At 49.2% G+C, this 21,921-nt stretch overlaps 3 protein-coding genes across 5 annotated transcripts in view; 2 read left to right on the top strand and 1 right to left on the bottom strand.

The window, feature by feature from the left end:
- AIM2 (absent in melanoma 2) overlaps nucleotides 1-1,528 on the bottom strand; it is a 131,215-nt gene extending 129,687 nt beyond the window's left edge. Inside the window, exon 1 of the mRNA XM_015112746.3 lies at nucleotides 759-1,528. The gene's annotated coding sequence lies outside the window, so the exon portion shown is untranslated. The remainder of the gene's footprint in view (nucleotides 1-758) is intronic.
- Nucleotides 1-16,313, top strand: part of CADM3 (cell adhesion molecule 3) — a 31,708-nt gene extending 15,395 nt beyond the window's left edge. The window contains exons 1-10 of one of the 3 annotated variants that reach the window (XM_077941489.1): nucleotides 995-1,745; nucleotides 2,710-2,811; nucleotides 4,876-5,016; nucleotides 5,516-5,668; nucleotides 6,670-6,807; nucleotides 7,106-7,276; nucleotides 9,603-9,693; nucleotides 10,127-10,296; nucleotides 12,966-13,091; nucleotides 14,000-16,313. In XM_077941489.1, the coding sequence (XP_077797615.1) occupies nucleotides 2,796-2,811; nucleotides 4,876-5,016; nucleotides 5,516-5,668; nucleotides 6,670-6,807; nucleotides 7,106-7,276; nucleotides 9,603-9,693; nucleotides 10,127-10,296; nucleotides 12,966-13,091; nucleotides 14,000-14,118 (1,125 nt within the window). In that variant the 5' untranslated portion in view covers nucleotides 995-1,745; nucleotides 2,710-2,795 and the 3' untranslated portion in view covers nucleotides 14,119-16,313. Of the gene's footprint in view, nucleotides 1-994; nucleotides 1,746-2,709; nucleotides 2,812-4,875; nucleotides 5,017-5,515; nucleotides 5,669-6,669; nucleotides 6,808-7,105; nucleotides 7,277-9,602; nucleotides 9,694-10,126; nucleotides 10,297-12,965; nucleotides 13,092-13,999 lie in introns of those variants that run through there. The other 2 variants (XM_015112731.3, XM_015112732.3) reach the window with 2 other exon arrangements.
- Nucleotides 16,314-17,865: 1,552 nt separating this feature from the next.
- On the top strand, nucleotides 17,866-19,608 carry ACKR1 (atypical chemokine receptor 1). The gene is made up of 2 exons (XM_001117200.5): nucleotides 17,866-18,090; nucleotides 18,569-19,608. Exons 1-2 carry the CDS (start codon nucleotides 18,070-18,072, stop codon nucleotides 19,556-19,558), a joined length of 1,011 nt encoding a protein of 336 aa, XP_001117200.3. The 5' UTR covers nucleotides 17,866-18,069; the 3' UTR covers nucleotides 19,559-19,608.
- Nucleotides 19,609-21,921: the final 2,313 nt, after the last annotated feature.

The following is a 21,921-nucleotide window of genomic DNA, read 5'->3' as shown; positions in this document are numbered from 1 at the left end:
GGATGAAAGAAATATGAGCAAGGAGAAAAGCAACTGAGGAGGATGCAGAAAAAAGCACAGATGAAAGAAGAAACAGGAGAGTGAAGACTAAGCCCATGCTGTTGGACAGAATACATGCTCTGCCTGATTCACAATATACATAGCACAGTGCCAAGTGTGGCTGAATGAATTACCAGAGCCAATTAAATGTACCGAGAGCCCACTATGGGCTAAGTGCTAAAGATACAACGATGAATAACTTAAGGCTCTTGCTCTTAACCAGCTCAAAGTTTAGCTGAGGAGACTGATAACTAAGCAAGTAAATCACACTGGAATGCTGTAAGAAACATAAAATGTTGAAAAAGCCCCCAAAGCACCATCAGAGACAGAAAGGATTCTGGAGAGGTATGCTATTTGTGTGCCTTTAGGTAAGTAATTGAACCTCATTGTAAAAAGCAGTTCTTTCTGGCTGCCTATCTCTTGAGTTTGTTCTGAGATTAAGTGAATTCGTGGTTGAAAATCCACTCTGCAAACTGAAAGTCCTATACCATGGTATGAGACGGCTATTTCCTGCACTGATTTGAGCAAAGGCCTATTTAATACTCACTGTGCACTGGACACCAATACCGAGGGGCTGAGTGTGACTCCTCTCTGTCTTCTCCCTGTCCCTCTGCCGTCGTCCCACACCTTGGCACAACCAATTTGGTTCCCTACTGTGTGATGACGTTCACACAGGGCACCCACGAACACATAACCGGAGAAACAATATGAGCACTCACCACCTTCAGGTTGCCTCCGTCCTCCGTGTGCACAGAAGGTAGCAGGGTGAGTGTGAGGCACTCAGGGAGAGCCCCTGCTGGATGTGACAGCCCTGACCCTCTCCCCAGCCCCCTTTCCTTCTCTCATTCTCATCCTGCTTGCCTCTCTTTTATCGACAATTCCCCTTCCCGCCTTTCCTGCCTACTTCTCTCTACTTGTGACTGTTTTTCTCTGTTTTCTCCGCTTTACTCCTTCTCAGCATTTGGGCATTAGCGCTTCTCCCATTTAAGAACAGAGCAATTTCTAAAATCTCCTGGAAGCTGTCTGTGAGGAAAAGAGAAGAGGGGCGGTGCCTCCATGGAAGCCAGGGAACCTCCGCAGCTGTCTCAGAGCCCCATTCCCATGCTAGGACTCTCGAACGCCGCCCGCTTCCTGCCTGACTCCCTCCCCACTCCGGCCTCCCATTCTCTCCCTTCCCTCTCCACCCCTCTTTCTCCTGTACCCCTCGTCTTCTCCCTCCCCTCTCCTCTGGCACCTCGCCTCTCTTTCCCTTTGCTTCTGATTAGGCAATTCTCTCCCTAGTCCAGTCCTTTTCTTCCTCTGGGACCCTAAGCCCACGTCCCACTTTTCTTTGTAATCTCGACCTCCCGGCCCCCGCGTGCCTTCTCTTGGTGCTAGCGCCCCTTTCTTCCCTCTCCTCTCCCACCTGCCTCTCCCTAGCTGGCTCTGGGTCGCGCTGGGACGACTGGCGAAGTTCTCCCGTGACTCCAGGGCGCGGACACGTAGCAGCTCCGGGCTCTGCTCAGCAGCGGATGAGCTCACTGAATTTTGCGCGCTTGATTGGCTACTTCGGGGCCCTGCGGCGGGAGACCCTGAAAAGATTCGCAAGGCCGGTTTCTTTGTCCCTCCGCCTCTTCAGGTTGGGCTAGGGACTTAGGCCATTGGGTATTTCTTGGAAATGGAATTCCAGTAATCAAGAAAGGCATGAGCAGACAGGTAGGGGTAAGGTAGGTGCCAAAGGGAGCATGGAATTGTTTTAAAATTCTCTACGGGGGAATGTAGGAAGAAAGTTTCTCAGTTTCCTTAGTTTTCCTTACAGTACCTCAAGAAAGGGTTTGGGAGCCACCTTGTAGGAAGAGAGCTGAGACGGTGACGCAGGCCCTGGAAAAGGAGTTTGTTGTACCAGAGGAAGGAGCAGACTCAATCATTTAGAGGGGCTAAGGGTAGAGTAGGAAAAAAAGATAATTTGAGTATCCCATAGAAGGTAACAATCTGGGAAGACATGGTACGACTTTCAGCCCTTACCATGATCTGTTTCTTCAATGGAGGGAGTCTCACGTTGAAACAAATAGAGCTTTGCATTTAAAATCAGGCATTGAATTTCTAGTCTTCGTCTCCTATTTGTATGACCTTGGGCGAGTCATTTCATTGTATTTTAACTCTGCAAAATAAGAATGATAATATCCTTGTACTTATTTTACAGGTTTATTAAGAGGATTACATGTGAAAGTATTTTCTAATTATTAAATGTGTAGTAATTTTAGTGAATCGTATGGTGGAGCAGAAAATTCTGGATAAGGAATGAGAAATCTTTGGTGGTCTTTCATTTTTCTATAGTGACCTTCACCAAGTCACTTTTAACCTTTAAGGGTTTCATTGTCCTCATCTGCAAAGTCGGAGAACTAGACTGGATGAACTCTTAAGATCTCTTTGGCACTAATATTCTGTGACTGACTGATAAAAAGTTAGCATCCTCCTTTAATTCACGCCTTCAGAGAAAAGGTCACTTCCTTTTTCAGAACTCTAGTTAATTTCTCCCGTTGGTGAGAAAACTACCTTCTGTTAGGTATCCCGGCGGACCTATTTTTCATAGGGACCTAGACTTTCCCACATGCCCAGCAATGAAAGTAGAGCCCCACACTGTAGCAGGATACATGTAGGGCTCATGCTTGATGGAGATTCTCTCCCCAGGCTACTGGCAGGAGCAGGATTTGGAGCTGGGAACTCTGGCTCCACTCGACGAGGCCATCAGCTCCACAGTCTGGAGCAGCTCTGACATGCTGGCCAGTCAAGGTGAGAATCCAGGCCCCTCATCTCAATGTCCCTCAGTTCCCTCACTCATCCTCACATCCTCTCCCACTCATGTTGCCTTCACCACATGTTCTCACTCCTCTCATTACCACACAGCACTTTCTCCTTTCCATCTGACATTTTAGTTCTTAGTCTGCACCACCAAATTCTGTTGCACCTACTCCTTCTTCCCTTACTCCAGTACAGAGACCTCTGTACACCCTACACTTCTTTCCAAAAATAAAATGATTCCAGGGGAATATATTACTCAGAATAAAGAGGTTCTGGAAAGACACAATCTAAGGTAGAATTCTTCAAAGGGAACCAGGGACAAAGGGATGACTGGTCAAAAATTGGCACATGGCTATGGTAAATGAAAGGTTTCTCAAACCATTTGAGAGGTTTTAGGAATATATCACTTTCAACTTTACTCAGCCAGCTCAGTCCCTGGTACACTAATCTCAGAATCATGGTTTTAAGGCTCAATTTAGATGATGACTTGAGAAGCATTTCAATGAAAAGGGCACCGTATTGAAAGACACAGGAACAGAGTTCTAGTTCTAACTCAAGTTAGTACAATGAGCTTAGGCAGTCATTGCATCTCCATTGCCTCATTGCCTACATTTGTAAAATGAGGGGTTCCATGATCCCAAAGATCTCACTCAGTTCTACTAATTTTTACAATTCTTAATGCTGAAACTAACCACCAGGCTTGTGCTCCAATTTGGGAACAGTCACCCTGAACAGTCGATGCTATCAGTCAATAGCATCAACTCCAGCAGACACATCTTCATTCCTCAGGGCCTCTGCTCTGCTGGGAGCACCCATTGGGTATTTCTTGGAAATGGAATTCCAGTAACCAAGAAAGGAATAAGCAGACAGGCAGGGGTAAGGTAGGTTCCAAAAGGAGCATAGAGTTGTTTTAAAATTCTCTACAGGGGAATGTAGGAAGTAAGTTTCTTAGTTTCCTATTCAGACATAAGCAATGTTGATTAAATAATTTAGTGTCAAAGAACAGATTTTTGTGGATGCATTAGAATGAGAGCTGGAAGGTGTTGTCTATTTTAGATTTGTTCGGTGGGGATCAGTGCTACTGAGTCACAGAGTCAGTTCTGAAGATGAGGGAATCAATACAAGAAATCAGAATCCATGCTGTGGGGAACATGGAACAACAGGAAGCAAGTGTCCTGGAGCCTGAGGGGCTCCCAGGTAGGCCTGACCAGAAGGCACAGTTGAGATTCAAATGCCTCATCCATAAGATACCTTCCTAGTCCTTTTTGTTTTGTTTTGTTTAACTTGACTAAGGAGAGAAGGATTAGAAAGCATGTTTTCATCACATTGAAGAGAAAACCTTAATCCTTCCCTCTTTAAAATGACATCAGGATGGTGATTTGGGTTGTGTGTTGGGAGGCGGGTAACACTAATACCACGGGGAATATGCTAAGGGCCTTGATTGAAGGGAAGTTATTGTTAGAAGAATTGAAAAGTATGTAAAAATGTTTCACTTCTAAAAATATTTTGTTTGTTTGTTTGTTTTGCAGTTTTCTACCAGCTACCTTTGTGTAAATGAATGCGCAACCCAAGAGCTGGTTTAGCCTTTTCCCCATTTTAGTTTAAGGATTATTAGTCACAACCGCTTCTCCTGTTCTTGTTCTTATATGTAGGTGGTGGCAGGAAGGCAAAACATAGAACGACAGATATGTATGTGTGTTTTCAAAGGTAAATGGTAGAACCGTATCAGAAAAGACACATGTGGAGTGGTATGTGCAGATTTGGGGTGCCTTTACTCCTCTAAATATTCGTGGCCCTGTCAGTTCATTCAGGAGACATTTAACAAGTGACTATTTGTTTTTCTGTGTATTCAAAGTAAGTGAAACTAAGATCTGTCTTTCCGTCCACCGCCACCCACCACCTCTTTTCCTTCCCCCATGAAACCTTAAGGGTACACAGAGACCGTGTGTACACCAGGTCCTTGGATGGTCTGGATTAGATGAGGTGTACTTTGGCTCAGAAATGGGAGGAGGGGCTAGGGGTCCTCAGGAAACTAACCCTCTTCTACTCCTGCAGACAGCCAGCCCTGGACATCTGATGAAACAGTGGTGGCTGGTGGCACCGTGGTGCTCAAGTGCCAAGTGAAAGATCACGAGGACTCATCCCTGCAATGGTCTAACCCTGCTCAGCAGACTCTCTACTTTGGGGAGAAGAGAGGTAGTATCTCATGAGTTATCTTTCTGCGTGAAAACCATGGGCTAGAGAAGGGGACTGCAGACACCAAGGGGGAACTGTTCCTATCATCCAGAGGCTGAGAAACATGGCAGTATGCTGTTTTAAGATATAACAAGCCATGAGTTCCCCAACTAGTTCCAGTATTGCAGCTGTGGTTTAGAGCATGCACAGTCTTATAGGGTTCTGGAGTGACTTCACCCCACAGCAACTCTAACAGGAAGCTGAAGTCAATGTTACCTTAGGTATCTGACAAGGAAGCTCACGAAATCCAACATACTTTCTAAGTATCTCTTAGGCTACTATGTCCAATGACCCAGAAAAGTGACTGAATGACTTAAAGACTGCTTAAACTCAGGAGCAGTTATTTTTTCCCCACCCACCATACTACACCCCTTCCCCCAAAGAAACTGGCCTGGGATTGGAAGGTAAACATGAAAGGTGCCGGTAAAATCCTAGCTTTCCATTCTCTTGATTTCCCCAGCCCTTCGAGATAATCGAATTCAGCTGGTTACCTCTACTCCCCACGAGCTCAGCATCAGCATCAGCAATGTGGCCCTGGCAGACGAGGGCGAGTACACCTGCTCAATCTTCACTATGCCTGTACGAACTGCCAAGTCCCTCGTCACTGTGCTAGGTGAGACTCCCAAACCCCAGTGTCTCTAGAGCATGCTTCCTTGCAAACAAACCTCCCTGGATGGGTCCCTGAAGCAGCTGGGAGCCAGGCAAGTCTCCAAGCACTTTAGGAAAGTTCAGCCTGTGTTCCCCTGGCAATGGGATAAAATGTAAAAAGAAATGTGTTTTAATCCTTTGTGCTCTAGTTACTGTTTGATCTAGGACAAACTTCTTTTTTTTTTGAGACGGAGTCTCGCTCTGTCGCCCAGGCTGGAGTGCAGTGGCGCGGTCTGGGCTCACTGCCACCTCCACCTCCACCTCCCAGGTTCACGCCATTCTCCTGCCCCAGCCTCCCGAGTAGCTGGGACTACAGGCACCCGCTACGATGCCCGGCTAATTTTTTGTATTTTTAGTAAAGACGGGGTTTCACCATGTTAGCCAGGATGGCCTCCATCTCCTGACCTCGTGATCTGTCTGCCTCGGCCTTCCAAAGTGCTGGGATTACAGGCGTGAGCCACCGCTCCTGGCTAGGACAAACTTCTTCCTCTCTTTGAGTCTGAATTTTCTCTTATAACAGAGAGATGATCATACCCCTTCTACTTACCTCCCAAGATGGTGTGAGGAAAACACAAGACATGAATGTGTTATAATTTCCAAAATAAGTACCCCAGTTGCTTACATGCTCTCATCTTCATCCTATATTTCATCCTATATTTCAACTTCCTTCTTTGCCTCTCTGAGACTCGCACTATTTCTGTGGCCACCCAGTTGTGCTGTAAGTGGAGGATCATGTATCACGTCTGTGCTATGGCGTAGCTCCTCACTACCATGCTGTCTCCCACAGGCCTTCCCTTCTGGTCCTCAGGGAGGAGATCAAAGAGAAAGATGATTTATCTAGTCTTCTACCCATCAGAAATTATAGTAGAACCTAGGTACGCAGAGAAACCATCTCCACAGTGAGAGCAGAAGTGTGACCCCATGGTGCCTCTCCTTCCTATCCTGGCCATCCCTTATCCATGGCAGGAATTCCACAGAAGCCCATCATCACTGGTTATAAATCTTCATTACGGGAAAAGGACACAGCCACCCTAAACTGTCAGTCTTCTGGGAGCAAGCCTGCAGCCCGGCTCACCTGGAGAAAGGGTGACCAAGAACTCCACGGTGAGTACCTCCTGCCTTGGGGTTACAAGAGAAAGTGGTGCTGAAAAGAGAGAGAAGTGCCTGTCTATGAATGTACATAGGAGGCATGGTATGGAAGAGAACACGTATTTTGTGTGCACTCAAGTGCCTATGTGTGTGTTGGGGCCTACATTCTCCCTGCCACAGCTTTCTAAGTTTATCTAGGTTGAGACTCACCATCTGTACGTCTACAGTGAGGCCCACATGATATCTGTATGTTGGGTTTACTCTGTGTCTCTCTCTGTGTGTTTGTGTGTGTGCCACTGTTTCTGCACTCTAGGAGAACCAACTCGCATACAGGAAGATCCCAATGGTAAAACCTTCACTGTCAGCAGCTCGGTGACATTCCAGGTTACCCGGGAGGATGATGGGGCGAACATCGTGTGCTCTGTGAACCATGAATCTCTAAAGGGAGCTGACAGATCCACCTCTCAACGCATTGAAGTTTTATGTATGTCATGGGCTTGGGGATGAAGAAGGATGAGATATGAGATGAGGACTAGGGTAAAAGAATGCAGGTGACTGTGTGTGAAACAACACGCACAGTTAAGTGGATAGGTAGAAAATGAAACAAGGACTGCCAGGACTAGGCCAGGGTTGACAAACTCTTTACAGAGGGCCCAGTAATGAATATTTTAGGCTTTGAGACCCATACTGTCTCTGTGTCAACTGCTTAATTCTGCTGCTGTTGTAGGGATGCAGTCATAGACAATATGTAAACAAATGAGCTGGGCTGTGTTCCAGTAAAACTTTATTTACTAAAGCATGCAGGTGGCAGGATTTGGTCCAAGGGGATACCAACCCCTGGGCTAGGCCAGTGTAATATAGCCAGACTGCAAACTATGGTGGTAACTGTAGTAACTCAGGATTCCCAGGAAGTAGTTTCTAGTCTGCACTCCACCACAAACTAGCTGTGTGATATTCAGAAAATTACTTTACCCCACTGAGCCTGATTCTTTATTTGCTAAGTGAAAGCGGTGAGCATGGGGATCACTACAACTTTATCTCAGTTTAACGTTCTATGATTTCAAGAAAATATGGGTGGTAGGAAAGCACAGTTTCCCTGGCATCGTTATTCCCAGATCTTTTCCTTACTGACTGCTCTTCTATTTGCCCCAGCTCCATGTATTTTCCTGGGATTCTGACCTGAAATGGCCACTGTCACTTTCACTACTCCTAGCCCTTCCAAGGACATTCTCACCCTCTATGGAATTTGCCTTTAGTATGGTTAGGACACTTCTGAGGAAGTTTGGAAATGGGAATTTCTCATCGGAGGAAATTCGGAAATTTGTAAAGAACAGCCTTTCTGGGTGGAGGAACCAAAGGGAAAAGAATCAGCGAAACCCCAACGGGAGAAGTTAAGAGTTAGGAAATGGTGCATTCCCTGTCCTAACTTACCTAAAAGTTGGGCAGTTTTCAAAATAACCAAACCCCTTCATCCTCTTCTTGTGGAATCAACTTAGGCCCAATTATTTTCCTTGCTTCACTGCTATTTAATAATATCTTAGACCCATTACTCAAACTTCAACCTGAGGTAGGTTTAGGGTGGCATCGCTATTCATTTAGCAGACTCAGTCCGCAGGCAGACAATCCAGATTCTAGCTGCAGTGCTGCCGCTTACTAGCTGTGCTCCTTTGGCCAAAGCATTTCATTTTTCTGTGTCTCCTGCTTACTTCACTAAGTTACCGTGAGGATAAATAAAACAGTGCACGTGAAAGAACTTTGTAAATGTCAAAGTTCTATATTCCTATAAGGTACTTCTCTAATTATTAGCTCCTAGTGTGAGGCCCTGGCCTGGAGCTTTCCCCCCCTGCCCTTTGGTTCCTGGCCAGAGCTAAAGCCTTGGTCCCCTGCCTGAGCCCCAAAGACTCCTCTGTTAGATACCAGACCATCTGGCAGTTACTTGCCAGGGACCCTTTTGGCCCAACTGTGATCAGCAGTCAGTCAACAAATGCTATACTTCAGGCACTGTGCTAGAGGTTTCTATGGCTGTGGGGTCCCAGAACACCCATTCTTTCACCTGGCCTGATTCTCTGTGTCCCATTTGATTTGGCTGAAACACGTTCATTAACTGGTTGTTAAGGTTGGCTCTATCCTTAGGGGAAGCTCAGTCTCTTTATCTGTTGTTCTCGACCAGCATCTGGTTGTATTGTTCTGAGCGGCCATCTGGACCTAGCCTCCTAAGCAGCCCTTCGGCGTCAATGGCAGATGCCATTCTTCCTTCACAGAGCCCTTCTGTATTGTGTCAGTGCCTTTTTGCAGCCAAAATATGACCCCGGTCTCTTGCTGTTTCAAAGCTCTCACTTCGTGTTTGGACTGACCATTCAAAATGATGTTTTGTGTTCAAGCATTGCTTCCAGTTCTAAGCTCCCTTGCAGAGCAGAGAGAACTGATAAGTTGTGAGCTCAATACGTGGCAAGTTCAAGTCTATTTGTTCTGTAAAAAATATGTATTAGGTCCTTCCTATGTGCTAGGAAGTTTGCTAGGCACAGGCAAACCACTCATTTCCCTTCTCAGCTTTCTGTTCAGGCATCTCTTAGAGTCCCAACAAGGACAGACCTTCCAGAATCCTATCACACAAGGCTGCAAGAGAAGTTGCTCACTTCTTCAATAGCAATAATGGTCCTCGTTCATAAGAATTAGGAGAAGGAAGGTCTTTGTGGCGCTTCTTGGGCTGCGGAAACATTTAGAGGTAGAAGCTGTAGTGTGCAACTAAGCGAGGGAATCTCCTAAGCTGTGTGGGGAGGTTTTCATTGACACCATTTCCTTCTCCACAGACACACCGACTGCGATGATTAGGCCAGACCCTCCCCATCCTCGTGAGGGCCAGAAGCTGTTGCTACACTGTGAGGGTCGTGGCAATCCAGTGTAAGAAGATCCATTTCCTGGTCTCCTCCTTACTCTCCACATTCTCAGATTGTCTTCTTCACATAACAGCTCCTTCCTATCTCCTCTCTATTGTCTGACCTGAGCCTCTCATTTCCCTGACTGTCCAATAATGTCCACCTGCAATTAGTTCTTCTGCAAAGCAGCACAAGTTGAAAGGGGCCACTCCCTAGCTCAGTCCCTGAGTTTCCTACAAAGGCCAAGTTAAAGTAAGACACGTCAGGAGATTTCCAGCTTCCCCAGAACGAACCCCAAGAGTCCACCTGGAGTATAGCAGCTCCAATGTCTCTGGCCCTGATAATTTCTCCAGCCTCATCAAACAGTCCTTGACATCCCTGCTCCCAGTTATTTTTTTTTTCTTTTAGCTCCCTGGCCTATGCTCTCCTGAGCTCTTCTGATTTGTCTGCCTCGACAGCCCCCAGCAGTACCTATGGGAGAAGGAGGGCAGTGTGCCACCCCTGAAGATGACCCAAGAGAGTGCCCTGATCTTCCCCTTCCTCAACAAGAGTGACAGCGGCACCTACGGCTGCACGGCCACCAGCAACATGGGCAGCTACAAGGCCTACTACACTCTCAACGTTAATGGTGAGCCCTCCTCAGTTCTCTTCCTCCAGAATCTCCTTTCTCTGTCCATCATATTCCCTTTTAAAATACTTCTTGATAACATCCCCAAACTGTGACGGGGAGTGGAGGAAAGGAAAACCAGCCCACCACTGGGGTCCCTGAGGGCTTAGGTCCCAGGTCCACTCTAGAATGTGAAATGGCCGCTTAGTGAAAAAAACATTAGAAGGGTGGGCTCTCATCTGCCTTTCTTTGGTAGTGGTGGCCTGGGTGACACCATCTTCCATCCCCTGCACTTGTCTGACAACAAGAACAATAATTCTGTGTGCAGAGGCCCCAAAGCCTGTCAAGTGCAGGCGCAGGTGCATTTCCTTCTCTAACTGGCTCTTCTCAGAGTTGCTTCTCCTAAGATTAGGTATTGGGTGCAATGCAACTGCTGTCGTTTTTTAATCTGCCCACCTTAAGCACACGGTACTGGGTCTGGACAGAAAATAGAGAGAAGCTTGTACTATGCCAAGAGACAGAATCTTTTCTCAGATGCTGTATCTTCTAGAAGGACCAGGTGATGCTCCTTCTCTAAAGTTCTTCTCAAAGCTGTGACCACAAAACCCAGCTTCAGGAGTTGTGGCAGGGTGGCACAGAGGCCCCTTTATGGAGAGTTGACGGGGGATTTTTTTTGAAGATCCCAATGGCTGTGGGTCCCACCAGAAAGTCTTGTAAATCTTTTCTCAGAATAGGGGAAATGCATTGTCAGGGAACTGTCAGAGGCTCCCTTACTTGAAACACTCATTAAAACAGTTGGGGGGATAAGAGCCAGGCCTCCCAGCGATAAGAGGTTTGAGTTCTTGAGATCAGAATGTCTAGATGGGTGATTCCCACTCCAGCGGCAGACCTCAGCATGTGGGAGCTGCCTCAGCACAACAAGGCTATTGTAGGATGCCAAGAGCAAGGACAATGCACTGAGCTCCGGTCTCTGCCCCCAGATCTCTCCAGACCAATCTGATGATGATTGGCAGTGAGAGAAAGTTCTTATGCCCTTGTGGTTGGTATCTTGCTGATCTCCCCTCTGCCCTGTGCTCAACAGCCAGGCAGAGGGAGTCCTGTGGAACTGCGTCTGTTTCCAGTGCTGACACCTGGTGGTAGAGGGAGCTACTGCATCTTCTTCCAGGAATATCCTTAAGTGGGCCTGACTGGAATGAAATTAAACGCTGTTCTACCTAGAGACGGGGGCCTGTAATTGAGGACCCCAGAGGTCGTTTGGCTATGGAAACCTGTGCTTTTCTAAGGAACTGCCATTTCCATAGCCTGTGGAATAAGTATCCAGGATTGATTTTCCATGTGGGCTGTGTCTCACATACTCCCTGAGAGAAAGACAGCAGGTAAACTCACTGCTTCCTCCAAGTTACACCATCACCTCCACCCCAATCATATCATAGATTCCCTGGACTCATCCTCTCCCTTCCTCCCAAGCAGGGCATAAAAAACCAGAACACAAATTTTTTCTTTTCAAATAAGGCGTACACAGGCAAGGAACTGAAACGCGGGCCCAGCCAAGCCTGAGGAGACATAAGGTAGGAAAGACAAAATATGTAAGGAGTCAATGAGGCATTAAGACTCAGGCTGAGCCCATGGAAAACAGCAGCTCTCCCATGGGTGGGAGAGTTATGTCTATGGCTACCTCAGAACCGTGTGCTGGGCCCATGTGAGTCCTCAGATATTTGGGACTCTGGCTGTGCTGCTACTGTCTTTGCCACACCCGGCCCAGTCTGTGCTGTTGATCCTCTATACGGGTTGTCAGTCCTCTGCATAGGTTGCCATAGAGGACAGATGCTGTATATTCAGTGGCAGGGACATCCACTATCATGAGAGAAAGCACCTCGTCCTTTGTACAAACCTTTGGAGGGTGGCAAAGTGAAGACAGAGTCCCACGCGTCCTCGAGAAAGACAAGAGGCCCGGGGTTTCACTAGAACACTAAACTCCCCTGAACACTAAACTCCCCTGCTACAAAGGAACAGTGTTCTTTACATAGGGGCCACAATCTGTCATCTTTCGTAAGGTGCTGTCAAAGTGCTTAATTCTTGGCTCTATCAGCTTTTACTGCTCCTTCCCTATCTGATCTTAGGGCAGTGGGTGAATAGGCTGAGAAGGCCCTTAGAGCTAGGGGAGCTGGCTCAGAATATCAAGCAGACAGGAGAGTAAGAGGCCATGGGGACAGAGAAGGAACACTCTCATAACCCATAAATTAAAAAGAAAAAGAGGGAGAAAAGAAAGAAGGAAATAAGGGCAGAGGGATGGAGGAAAGAAGGAAGAGAGGAAGGAAGGAAAAGAAGAGGGGGAGTGAGGGAGTCAGGGAGGAAGAAAGGAAGAAATGGAGGGAGGGAGGGAAGGAAAGAGAGGCATTAAAGCAATGATCTTTGACCGAGGTCAAGCTTCAGTGCCAACAACTCAATTTATATGACTAGGTATGGGCAGATTTATTTATTTATTCATTAATCCATCAATTTGTTTTAGCAAATACTATAATCCAGGCATGGCATATAAGCACAAAATAAGGCATGACGAATGATGCTGCTCCATTTTCCTGATGTTAGTACCTGTTCCCTGCAGTGTAAGACTATTCATGTCCAAGTTGGAATGCTGTAAGATAAGGGCTTTCCCCAGATCTGACTGTGTGTGTTGCCCTTTCCTCCAGACCCCAGTCCGGTGCCCTCCTCCTCCAGCACCTACCACGCCATCATCGGCGGGATCGTGGCTTTCATTGTCTTCCTGCTGCTCATCATGCTCATCTTCCTTGGACATTACTTGATCCGGCACAAAGGTCAGAAGCACAAGGAGAACATCAGCAGAACTTTGGAGGGGCAGGGAGACCAATCAGAGGCAGGCGTAAGGAGGAGCAGACAATGGAAGGGGCCTTCAGAGACTTGTCAGCCCTTTGGAATGTTTAGGGAATGAAAAATGGAGCCAACCCTATCATTGCCAACCCTGTGATAACTGAGCACCACCAACCCCGCGGTGTAAAGCCTGATCACTTGGGGATGGTCCAAGTGAAATCAAACCTTCCCACTCAGTCAGCGGTTGCTCCCGTGCTGCTCTACCTCCAGGTCTCCTGCTGCAAGACAGAGAGATCCTGAAACCGCATCTCCATCTCATTGCTTCCTGCACTTTCTTACTTTCTGTCTGTTTAACCTCATTTTCTTCCTCTTTGATCTCATTGCCTTTCTTTCCTCTCCCACTTTTCTATCTTCTCTCTTACATCCATACCTTCTCTCTACCCTCTTTTCACATTCCTTCCTCTCAGACTTCCTACTCTGCTATTAATTCTAGCCAGCAGCCTGACTCCATACACTGGTCATACATAAGCCAGATCTCAATTGCTTTGCTCATGAAGCTGACATAGCAGTTCCCCCGTCACCAAGTTGCGTGCACACGCATGCGTACACACACACACACACACACACACACACACACACACACACACCCCTCTTTCTTGCTTTGTATTATAGATGAGATTCTACTTAGGGGCAGGATTCATTATTCATGAAGGGTGTGGTCAGGTGAGGGATGTTGGAAGCAAAATGCGAATTAGGTAAGGTGGAGTAGAAGAGAGCTATTGGCAAGCCAAAAATGACTTGAGCGGTGTGTGAGTGGGTGGGTGAGAGAGTGGGCAGGGTGGACTCAGAGGTTGGGAAGCTGGTCCTGAGAGGAGAGGCCTCTGTCTCTACACAGGAACCTACCTGACACATGAGGCGAAAGGCTCCGACGATGCCCCAGATGCGGACACGGCCATCATCAATGCAGAAGGCGGGCAGTCGGGAGGGGACGACAAGAAGGAATATTTCATCTAGGGGCGCCTGCCCACTTCCTGCGCCCCCCCCAGGGGCCCCGTGGGGACTGCTGGGGCTATCACCAACCTGGACTTGTACAGAGCGACCCCAGGGCCGCCCCTCCCGCTTGCTCCCCAGCCCACCCACCCCCCTGTACAGAATGTCTGCTTTGGGTGCGGTTTTGTACTCGGTTTGGAATGGGGAGGGAGGAGGGCGGGGGGGAGGGGAGGGTTGCCCTCAGCCCTTTCCGTGGCTTCTCTGCATTTGGGTTATTATTATTTTTGTAACAATCCCAAATCAAATCTGTCTCCAGGCTGGAGAGGCAGGAGCCCTGGGGTGAGAAAGGCAAAAAAACAAACAAAAAAACAAGACCTTGGAGTGTTAGGAGGAGAGTGAAGGTAGAGGGGCGAGGAAGGGTAAGGGGCAGGGCTGGTTGGGAGCTGGGCGTTCTCACCACCCCTCCTTTCAGCCTCTGCAACAGAGCAGCTTCCCAGACTTCTCCAGGAACCCAGAAATGGGATGGTTGTCGACAAAGGTTGGGAGTGGCTTTTCCTCTGGTAGCCATGCACCTGAGCACTACGAACAAGGAGGCAGGTGCCACCCTGACACCCCTCCTCCATAGCAATGGGAAAGTGATGAGTAGGGGAGTCCTGAGGAGATGTGGCCTGCAGAAGACACGCAGCCATGCAAGCAACCAGGGCTTTAACCTGGGGAGGACGCAGGTCCCTGCAAGGAAGTGTAGATTTGGAGAGGAAGGAAATGAACAAAACTGGGCCCTTTCCATAGGAACTGCCCTTGGAGATTGCAGAGGGTGGCTGCCCCTCCTTGCTCCAGCAGCTGTGGGAGAGGCACTGCTCTGGGGCCTGCACTGCCTCTGCCGCCCCTGCTGAGGGGCCCCTCACTCTTACCCAAGACTCTGGATTGTTGCATGGCAACCACTCCTCCCATGGCATTGCTCAGCAACTACTCCTCCCATCCTGGCCACCCTGTGCCCCCTTCCTGGTCCCAACGCCAGCCCTTAGTCCTTCCTCCCTCAGCAGCCAGGCAGACGTAACAACAAAACTACTAAAAGGAGCTTCACTGCACTGAGCTGTTTCCTGCCCAAACTAAGGGAATAATGTGAACTGTGTGCACGTGTGTGTAGTGTGTATACTTGTGTGCATGTGTGCGTGTGTGTGCATGTGCGTGTGAGTGAGAGGCAGAGCAAGGGACTGAGGAGGAGGGCTAAGAGCCACGGGTCCTGGGCAGGTGGACAGGGCTGTGGGACATGTCGGGGAGGCTTTGGGAATGGGGTATTCCTAGTCAGGATTCACACCTCACCTGGGATGTTGTTCCATGCTGGTATTTCCTCTGCCACCCCCAATGCCCATCCGTCTTGGAGAAAGGAGTCCCTGGGTGTGTGTTTGCCCAGCTGTCCATTCTATCTCTCCCTGAAACCTGAAACACAGAGCATTCAGCCCTTCCCTGGATTTCCCTCCTCTGAGCCATGGAGTCAGTGCCACAGCCTTTGCTATGCACCTCTCAGGCCTCTCCTTGGCATTGACCCTGGAACAACCTACCACCACCTATTTCTCCCATAGTCTGTACCCAGTGAGTTGAAGGCTGGGTCCCCACCCTTCCTTTTGGTTTCCTGTCTTCCTTCTCATGGCCCCAGCTAGTTGCTGTGGAGATGAGGTTCCTGGTCCTCCCTGTCCTGGCCGGACTGCCCCGCCTCAGATCCAGGATGCCGTTGGCATCGCTCCCACCCTCTGCCAGCTTTTCCTCCCTGCTCTGACAACGGGCATGCAAAAAGGGGCAGCTGCCATCTAGCAGGTCTGCCCACCCCCTTCAGTTCAGGTAATGCCGTTTTGAATCTTCCAGCCGCTGGTTAGGGCCCTGGGCACCACACGCAGCCCCTCACCTAAGCCAGGGCCTACTCCTCTTACAACAGCAAGGGGGCCCTGGGGCCCCAGGCCTGTCGAGCTTTTTGTCTCCCAGCACCCGCTTTTGGGAAAATGACTTTTCCTCTTCAAGCTGAACCACTCTGTCCATATTACACAGAAGCCATATTTGTACGGGGGGGTGGGAGGGAGAGGGGCCCTTGTGCTGTGTGTGTCTGTCCAAGGTGGAGGGTGGGGAAGGGAGCAGGGAGGGGACCGTGTATCTTTATAATCTTTCTAACTCTCCTGTGCTAATCTCAGAGGGGCCACCCTCAATATATCTGGATTATCCGTGTCGTTCAGCTGCCTCCTTTCTGCTCCTCTTGCTGCTCCTGGGATGTGTGTATGTGAGGGTCTTCTTCCCATACCCCTTGCACGTGGTGCCTGGTGCCTCAAAAGGTGGTGTGTCCCTTGCCAGGCCACTTTCAAGGATATCTATGTACAGCGACAATATAACTCTCCAAGGGAGAGAAGTGTGTTCACCTCCTTTTGCTAAGCCCTTCCTTTCTGGAGAGTGTCTTGGGGGGCATCTGACTGCTTCGCCCCACCCTCTGCCAGGCATTGCTGGAGAATGTTGAGACGGCGATGGAGACACCATCAACCCCACCCTGGAGAGCGTCACCAGACACCACCAGACAAAACTCACTTTCCAGCCCCTTCATGTTGAGCCTGAAACTTGAGCTAGTGTCTGGGGAGAAAAGGGGGAAATCTCTACGAGGTACCCATCCTTCTGCACCTTGGGTCTGAGGTGCTTGGCCCCTTAGGAAACCCTACATGAATGGGACAGAAGGTCCTTAACAACACCGGGGATGAAGCAGCCGATGCTGTTTTGGACAAATGAAACAGTGTCCCCTAACCAGCCCTTTCTATCTCATTGCTCTCACTTGGACACGCCACGGCTCACCATTTCCAATGTCCCCACTATGTCTCCCCAACTGAGGAAATAAAAGCAGAGAGGGGTGATGAAACAGTGAAGATCCTGGGTAAACAGCTGAGGAGGGGAGGCAGGGGAAAGAGGCCACTAAAAAGAAGTGAAATGGGCTTAGGAGAATCGGCCTCCCTGCAGGGTACATGCTCTTTCTCTCTGCTGGCCACCTCTGCCCCTCAGTGAGAAACTTTACATATTGCTAAGATGCCTGACCAATGAAGCAGTTCCAGAGACTTTATGTCCCTCAGTAGAAATATGAATAGAGATCACCCTGTGGGCAATGGTCCCATTTTAAAATATGCTGTCCCATTGTCCCCTAGAGCCTACTTTAACTTGTCAGACCATGTATTCCACTTCTTATGCAAGAGGCATGCACTGAGCCTATAGGTGGCTAGGCACACACCCAATAGCTCCCTGAAATGGCTTCATTAGGCAGCCTCGACAGCCACCCCAGCCCTCCCACTCTCACACTGAAACACCCAGACCTAGAGATAGCCAGACACACCCAGACACCCGCCAAGCCCCTCACATACAGATACGTGCACACTGATACACAGCAAACGTACACAGAGATCAGCACGCACAAAGAGCCCACACCCACATGCACACACCCCTCAGGTGGGACGGATTCGACCACCACCACCTTTCCCCCAAACACATGGCTCTTGAACTGCCTTTCCTTGGATCAAGTTCAAGGGGATGGAGGAGCAGTGAGAGTCAGCCGCCTTTCCACTCCAATTTCCCAGCACCTCCCTTATCTCTGCTTCACAAGTCACCCAGCCCCCCTCTTTTCCTTCCTTGTGCTTGAAGAGTCTCTACTTGGTGGAAAACCCCCTGGTTTCTCAATCTCCCTTTCCACTTCGGTAAAATGCCCACTTTCTGGTCCCCACCTTTTTCCTGCGTGCAGTCCCGACCAGTCAAATCCAACCTCAAAACAGGAAGCCCCGAGGCCAGTGCCCCCCATAGACCTGAGGCGTGTGCAGGCAGTGGGCGTGGGGTGAGGCTTCCTGATGCCCCCTGTCCCTGCCCGGAACCTGATGGCTCTCATTAGTCCTTGGCTCTTATCTTGGAAGCACAGGCACTGACAGCCGTCCCAGCCCTTCTGTCTGTGAACCAAACGGTGCCATGGGGAACTGTCTGCACCCGGTGAGTATGGGGCCAGGCCCCACAGTCCTTTACCCCTATGCCCCTCATTTCCCCTGCTGTTTGCTCCTCAGTCTTTATATATCTTCCTTTTCCTCCTCATCTTTTCTCCCTTCCCTCTTTTTCCTCTTCCTTTAAGGTAGTTTTCCTTCTCTCCTTCCTATGCTAGTCTCCTGGCTCCCTCTTGTGTCCCTCCCTTTGCCTTTGAGTCAGTTCCATCTTGGTCCCTTGGTGCCTTCCCTTCTGACCTTGCACTGCTCCTCCAGCCCCAGCTGCCCTGGCTTCCCCAGGACTGTTCCTGCTCCGGATCTTCAGGCTCCCTGCTTTGTCCTTTCCCACTGTCCGTACTGCATCTGACTCCTGCAGAGATCGTATTCTCCCACCCGACCTTCCTCTCTGTCCTCCCCTCCCACCTGCCCCTCAGTTCCTAGGAGACTCTTCCGGGGTTACTCTGATGGCCTCCTCTGGGTATGTCCTCCAGGCGGAACTCTCCCCCTCAACTCAGAACTCAAGTCAGCTGAACAGTGAAGATTTATGGAATTTTTCCTATGACGGGAATGATTCCTTCCCAGATGTAGACTACGATGCCAACCTGGAAGCGGCTGCCCCCTGCCACTCCTGTAACCTGCTGGATGACTCTGCACTGCCCTTCTTCATCCTCGTCAGTGTCCTGGGCATCCTAGCTAGCGGCACTGTCCTCTTCATGTTTTTCAGACCTCTCTTCCACTGGCAGCTCTGCCCTGGCTGGCCCGTCCTGGCGCAGCTGGCTGTGGGCAGTGCTCTCTTCAGCATTGTGGTGCCCATCTTGGCACCAGGGCTAGGTAACACCCGCAGCTCCGCCCTATGTAGCCTGGGCTACTGTGTCTGGTATGGTTCAGCCTTTGCCCAGGCTTTGCTGCTAGGGTGCCATGCCTCCCTGGGCCCCAAACTGGGTGCAGGCCAGGTCCCAGGCCTCACCCTGGGGCTCTCTGTGGGCCTTTGGGGAGTGGCGGCCCTACTGACACTGCCTATCACCTTGGCCAGTGGCGCTTCTGGTGGACTCTGCACTCCGGTATACAGCATGGAGCTGAAGGCTTTGCAGGCTACACACGCTGTAGCCTGTCTTGCCGTCTTTGTCTTGTTGCCACTGGGTTTGTTTGGAGCCAAGGGGCTGAAGAAGGCATTGGGTATGGGGCCAGGCCCCTGGATGAATATCTTGTGGGCCTGGTTTATTTTCTGGTGGCCTCATGGGGTGGTTCTGGGACTGGATTTCCTGGTGAGGTCCAAGCTGTTGCTGTTGTCAACATGTCTGGCCCAGCAGGCTCTGGATCTGCTGCTGAACCTGGCAGAAGCCTTGGCAATTTTGCACTGTGTGGCTACGCCCCTGCTCCTCGCCCTATTCTGCCACCAGGCCACCCGCACCCTCTTGCCCTCTCTGCCCCTCCCTGAAGGATGGTCTTCTCACCTGGACACCCCTGGAAGCAAATCCTAGTTCTCTTCCCACCTGTCAACCTGAATTAAAGTCTACACTGCCTTTGTGAAGCGGGTGGTTTCTTATTTTGTCTGGGGAGAAGGAGAATGAAGAGAGAGACATTTTTATGTCAGACTTTCTTGCCAGTGTCTGTTTCTATAGCTGGCCTGGGGAGAAGGTGAATGATGAATAAACATCCTCAGGGTGCGCAGATGTTCTCTTGAGGTGTGGGGTCACTGTCATCTCAAGGGAGAAGAGAAGAGGAACCAGAGCATGAGGGGAGTTGTTAAACCAAGAAAACCCAGAAGGGATGGCTTCACTGGAAGAAAAGCTGTTCCAGGAAGCAAATGGAATAGGAACCAAAACTGAGAGATAAACAGGGAAGAGTGATGACAAAGCCCAGAGCAATACCACCTCCCCCTGTCCGACCTGCCCAGCCTCTCTCTGTCTTCTGTCTCCTCTCTGGCTTTGTTTAGTGATTAGGACGGTGGTGGGGAAGGTGAAAGAAGCATCCCAGGGAGTGTTACTCAGTTCAGAGAACATATTAAGATAATTTTAAAAGTCGCTCCTGGGAGTCATCTCTCCCAGGTTCCTCAGCATGACCTGAATGTGCGCACACGTGTGTGTGTGTGTGTGTGTGTACATCTGTTTCTCGATCTGTTAGAACCTACCTTTATGTTAGATGTATGCATGTAAAAACATATGTCCACCCACGAGCTTGCATCTCTGTCAGCACCTGAACTGCGCACACCTGTGTGTGTGCACTGACTTTTCTCAGGACCCAAACCCCCACTCAATTCTGCACCCATCCCTGCTCACAGGATATAGAATCGGGATTTATGACTCACTCCTTACCCAAATGAGTTTTCTTTACCCTGGTTTTTAAGCCTAGTCTTTTCTGTGTAGGATGTGTGGAGGGAAGAAAAGATCAAGAAGTTGTGAAGGGTGGAGAAACTTGAAGGGGGAGGCCCTGATCTGATTCATCTTCTGCTTGGCATTCCCCGAATTTCCCTTTCAAATTCTCAGCTTTTGAAATAAACCTTTATTTCCCACATACATCTTTCCTTCCACCTTCCATACAATACCCCAATCCCCTGGGCACCTCTTTCCCAAATATACCCCTGATTCTCTGGCTGCTTAATCACGACTTTTGAGATTTTTCTCAATCTCTACCTAGCCAAGTTTAGATGGCTGGAAGGACAGAAGCCCCTCCTCATTAGGGGCACAGCTTTTACCACCAAGAGCAAATTCACCCTCTACCTAAGAGGTTACAAAACAGTTAGTTGCTACCTCTAACCCAACTAAAGGCTGGGGAAACTTGAGCAGATACGTTATATCCATTTGAACCCAATTACCATCTTTCCATTTTCCGAAGAAATGCTATACCTGGCTTCTTCACTAAAATGTTTCTGCTTGACTCTCTGGGCTTGGGAATAGTAGGCGAGTGCGGGAGAGGTGCAGAGATGAGTTAGAATAGCTTAGGCAGGAGGGTGCAAAAGGCTTAGGGAATTTTCCTGGGTGGGTGCCACGACAAAGCCTCTAAATCTCCCACCTCCTGTCTCTTAGCAACCACCAGGTTAGCTCCTGATTGGTTCATCATAAATTGAAAGGCGGGATTTAGGGACCGATTGAGACGCGGGAGACATTCTGAAACAGAAAGGAAGGGAAAGAAAATGAAGAGAAAGGAAATAATTTACAAACCTAAATTATGCTCACCAGAGTTCGTGAACCACAGTTCATGAATGTGTTCTAGTATTTCTTCCCCCTAATTTTTTTTCCAGGTTCCTCTCAATATCCCCCTCCCGTCCTTGACCACTCTTTCAATTCTACCAGATGTTGCTCTCCTCCCTTACAAGGTACTGATTTGGAAGCTGACCTAGTTGAGGGGGAGGAGAGGGCGTTTTTGACTCCCTGAATATTCCAGTGTCAACCTGATGCAAGGGAGGCTTAATTTAAGACCACTGGGCTTGTCTTATCTGCCCCCAACCCTATGCCTCCGGATAGAAATCCCTGGTCGGTCAGTCCAGTTAGAGAGAACCCCAGACTCCTGGGCAATAGCTTGGCAGCTCTCATGGCTTTCACAAGGGAAAGGCGGCTGCAGAAGCCTGAAGCTGCTAAGAGGTTAGGGTGGGTTGGAGACAGTGTCCCACCCCCGCCCCATGCTATATCCTCCTCATCCCCTCCCCCACCGGGATTGCCCCAGGCCTTTTGGGCTGCCCTTTCCCTGCTATTACCTATGCAGCAGGTGGAAAGCTCCTCCTTAAGTCTTAGCCGGACCTCAGCCATTTCTTTAAAGCTTTCTTGGGGACCTACCAACCCATGCATTTAACCCACTGCATGCCATCAACCACTCTAAAATTGGTCTGAATCTGGCATCTTTTCTG

Source organism: Macaca mulatta, chromosome 1 (genome assembly GCF_049350105.2).
Source record: "Macaca mulatta isolate MMU2019108-1 chromosome 1, T2T-MMU8v2.0, whole genome shotgun sequence".
In the NCBI taxonomy this organism is placed as follows: Eukaryota; Metazoa; Chordata; class Mammalia; order Primates; family Cercopithecidae; genus Macaca; species Macaca mulatta.
This window is presented reverse-complemented; position numbering and strand designations above follow the sequence as displayed.

Excerpts from the sequence above, each read along its gene's own strand:
- ACKR1 (XM_001117200.5), top strand. The coding sequence starts at position 18,070 with ATGGGGAACTGTCTGCACCCG. Across the intron at positions 18,091-18,568 it reads TGGGGAACTGTCTGCACCCG|GCGGAACTCTCCCCCTCAAC; the intron begins GTGAGTATGGGG and ends TATGTCCTCCAG.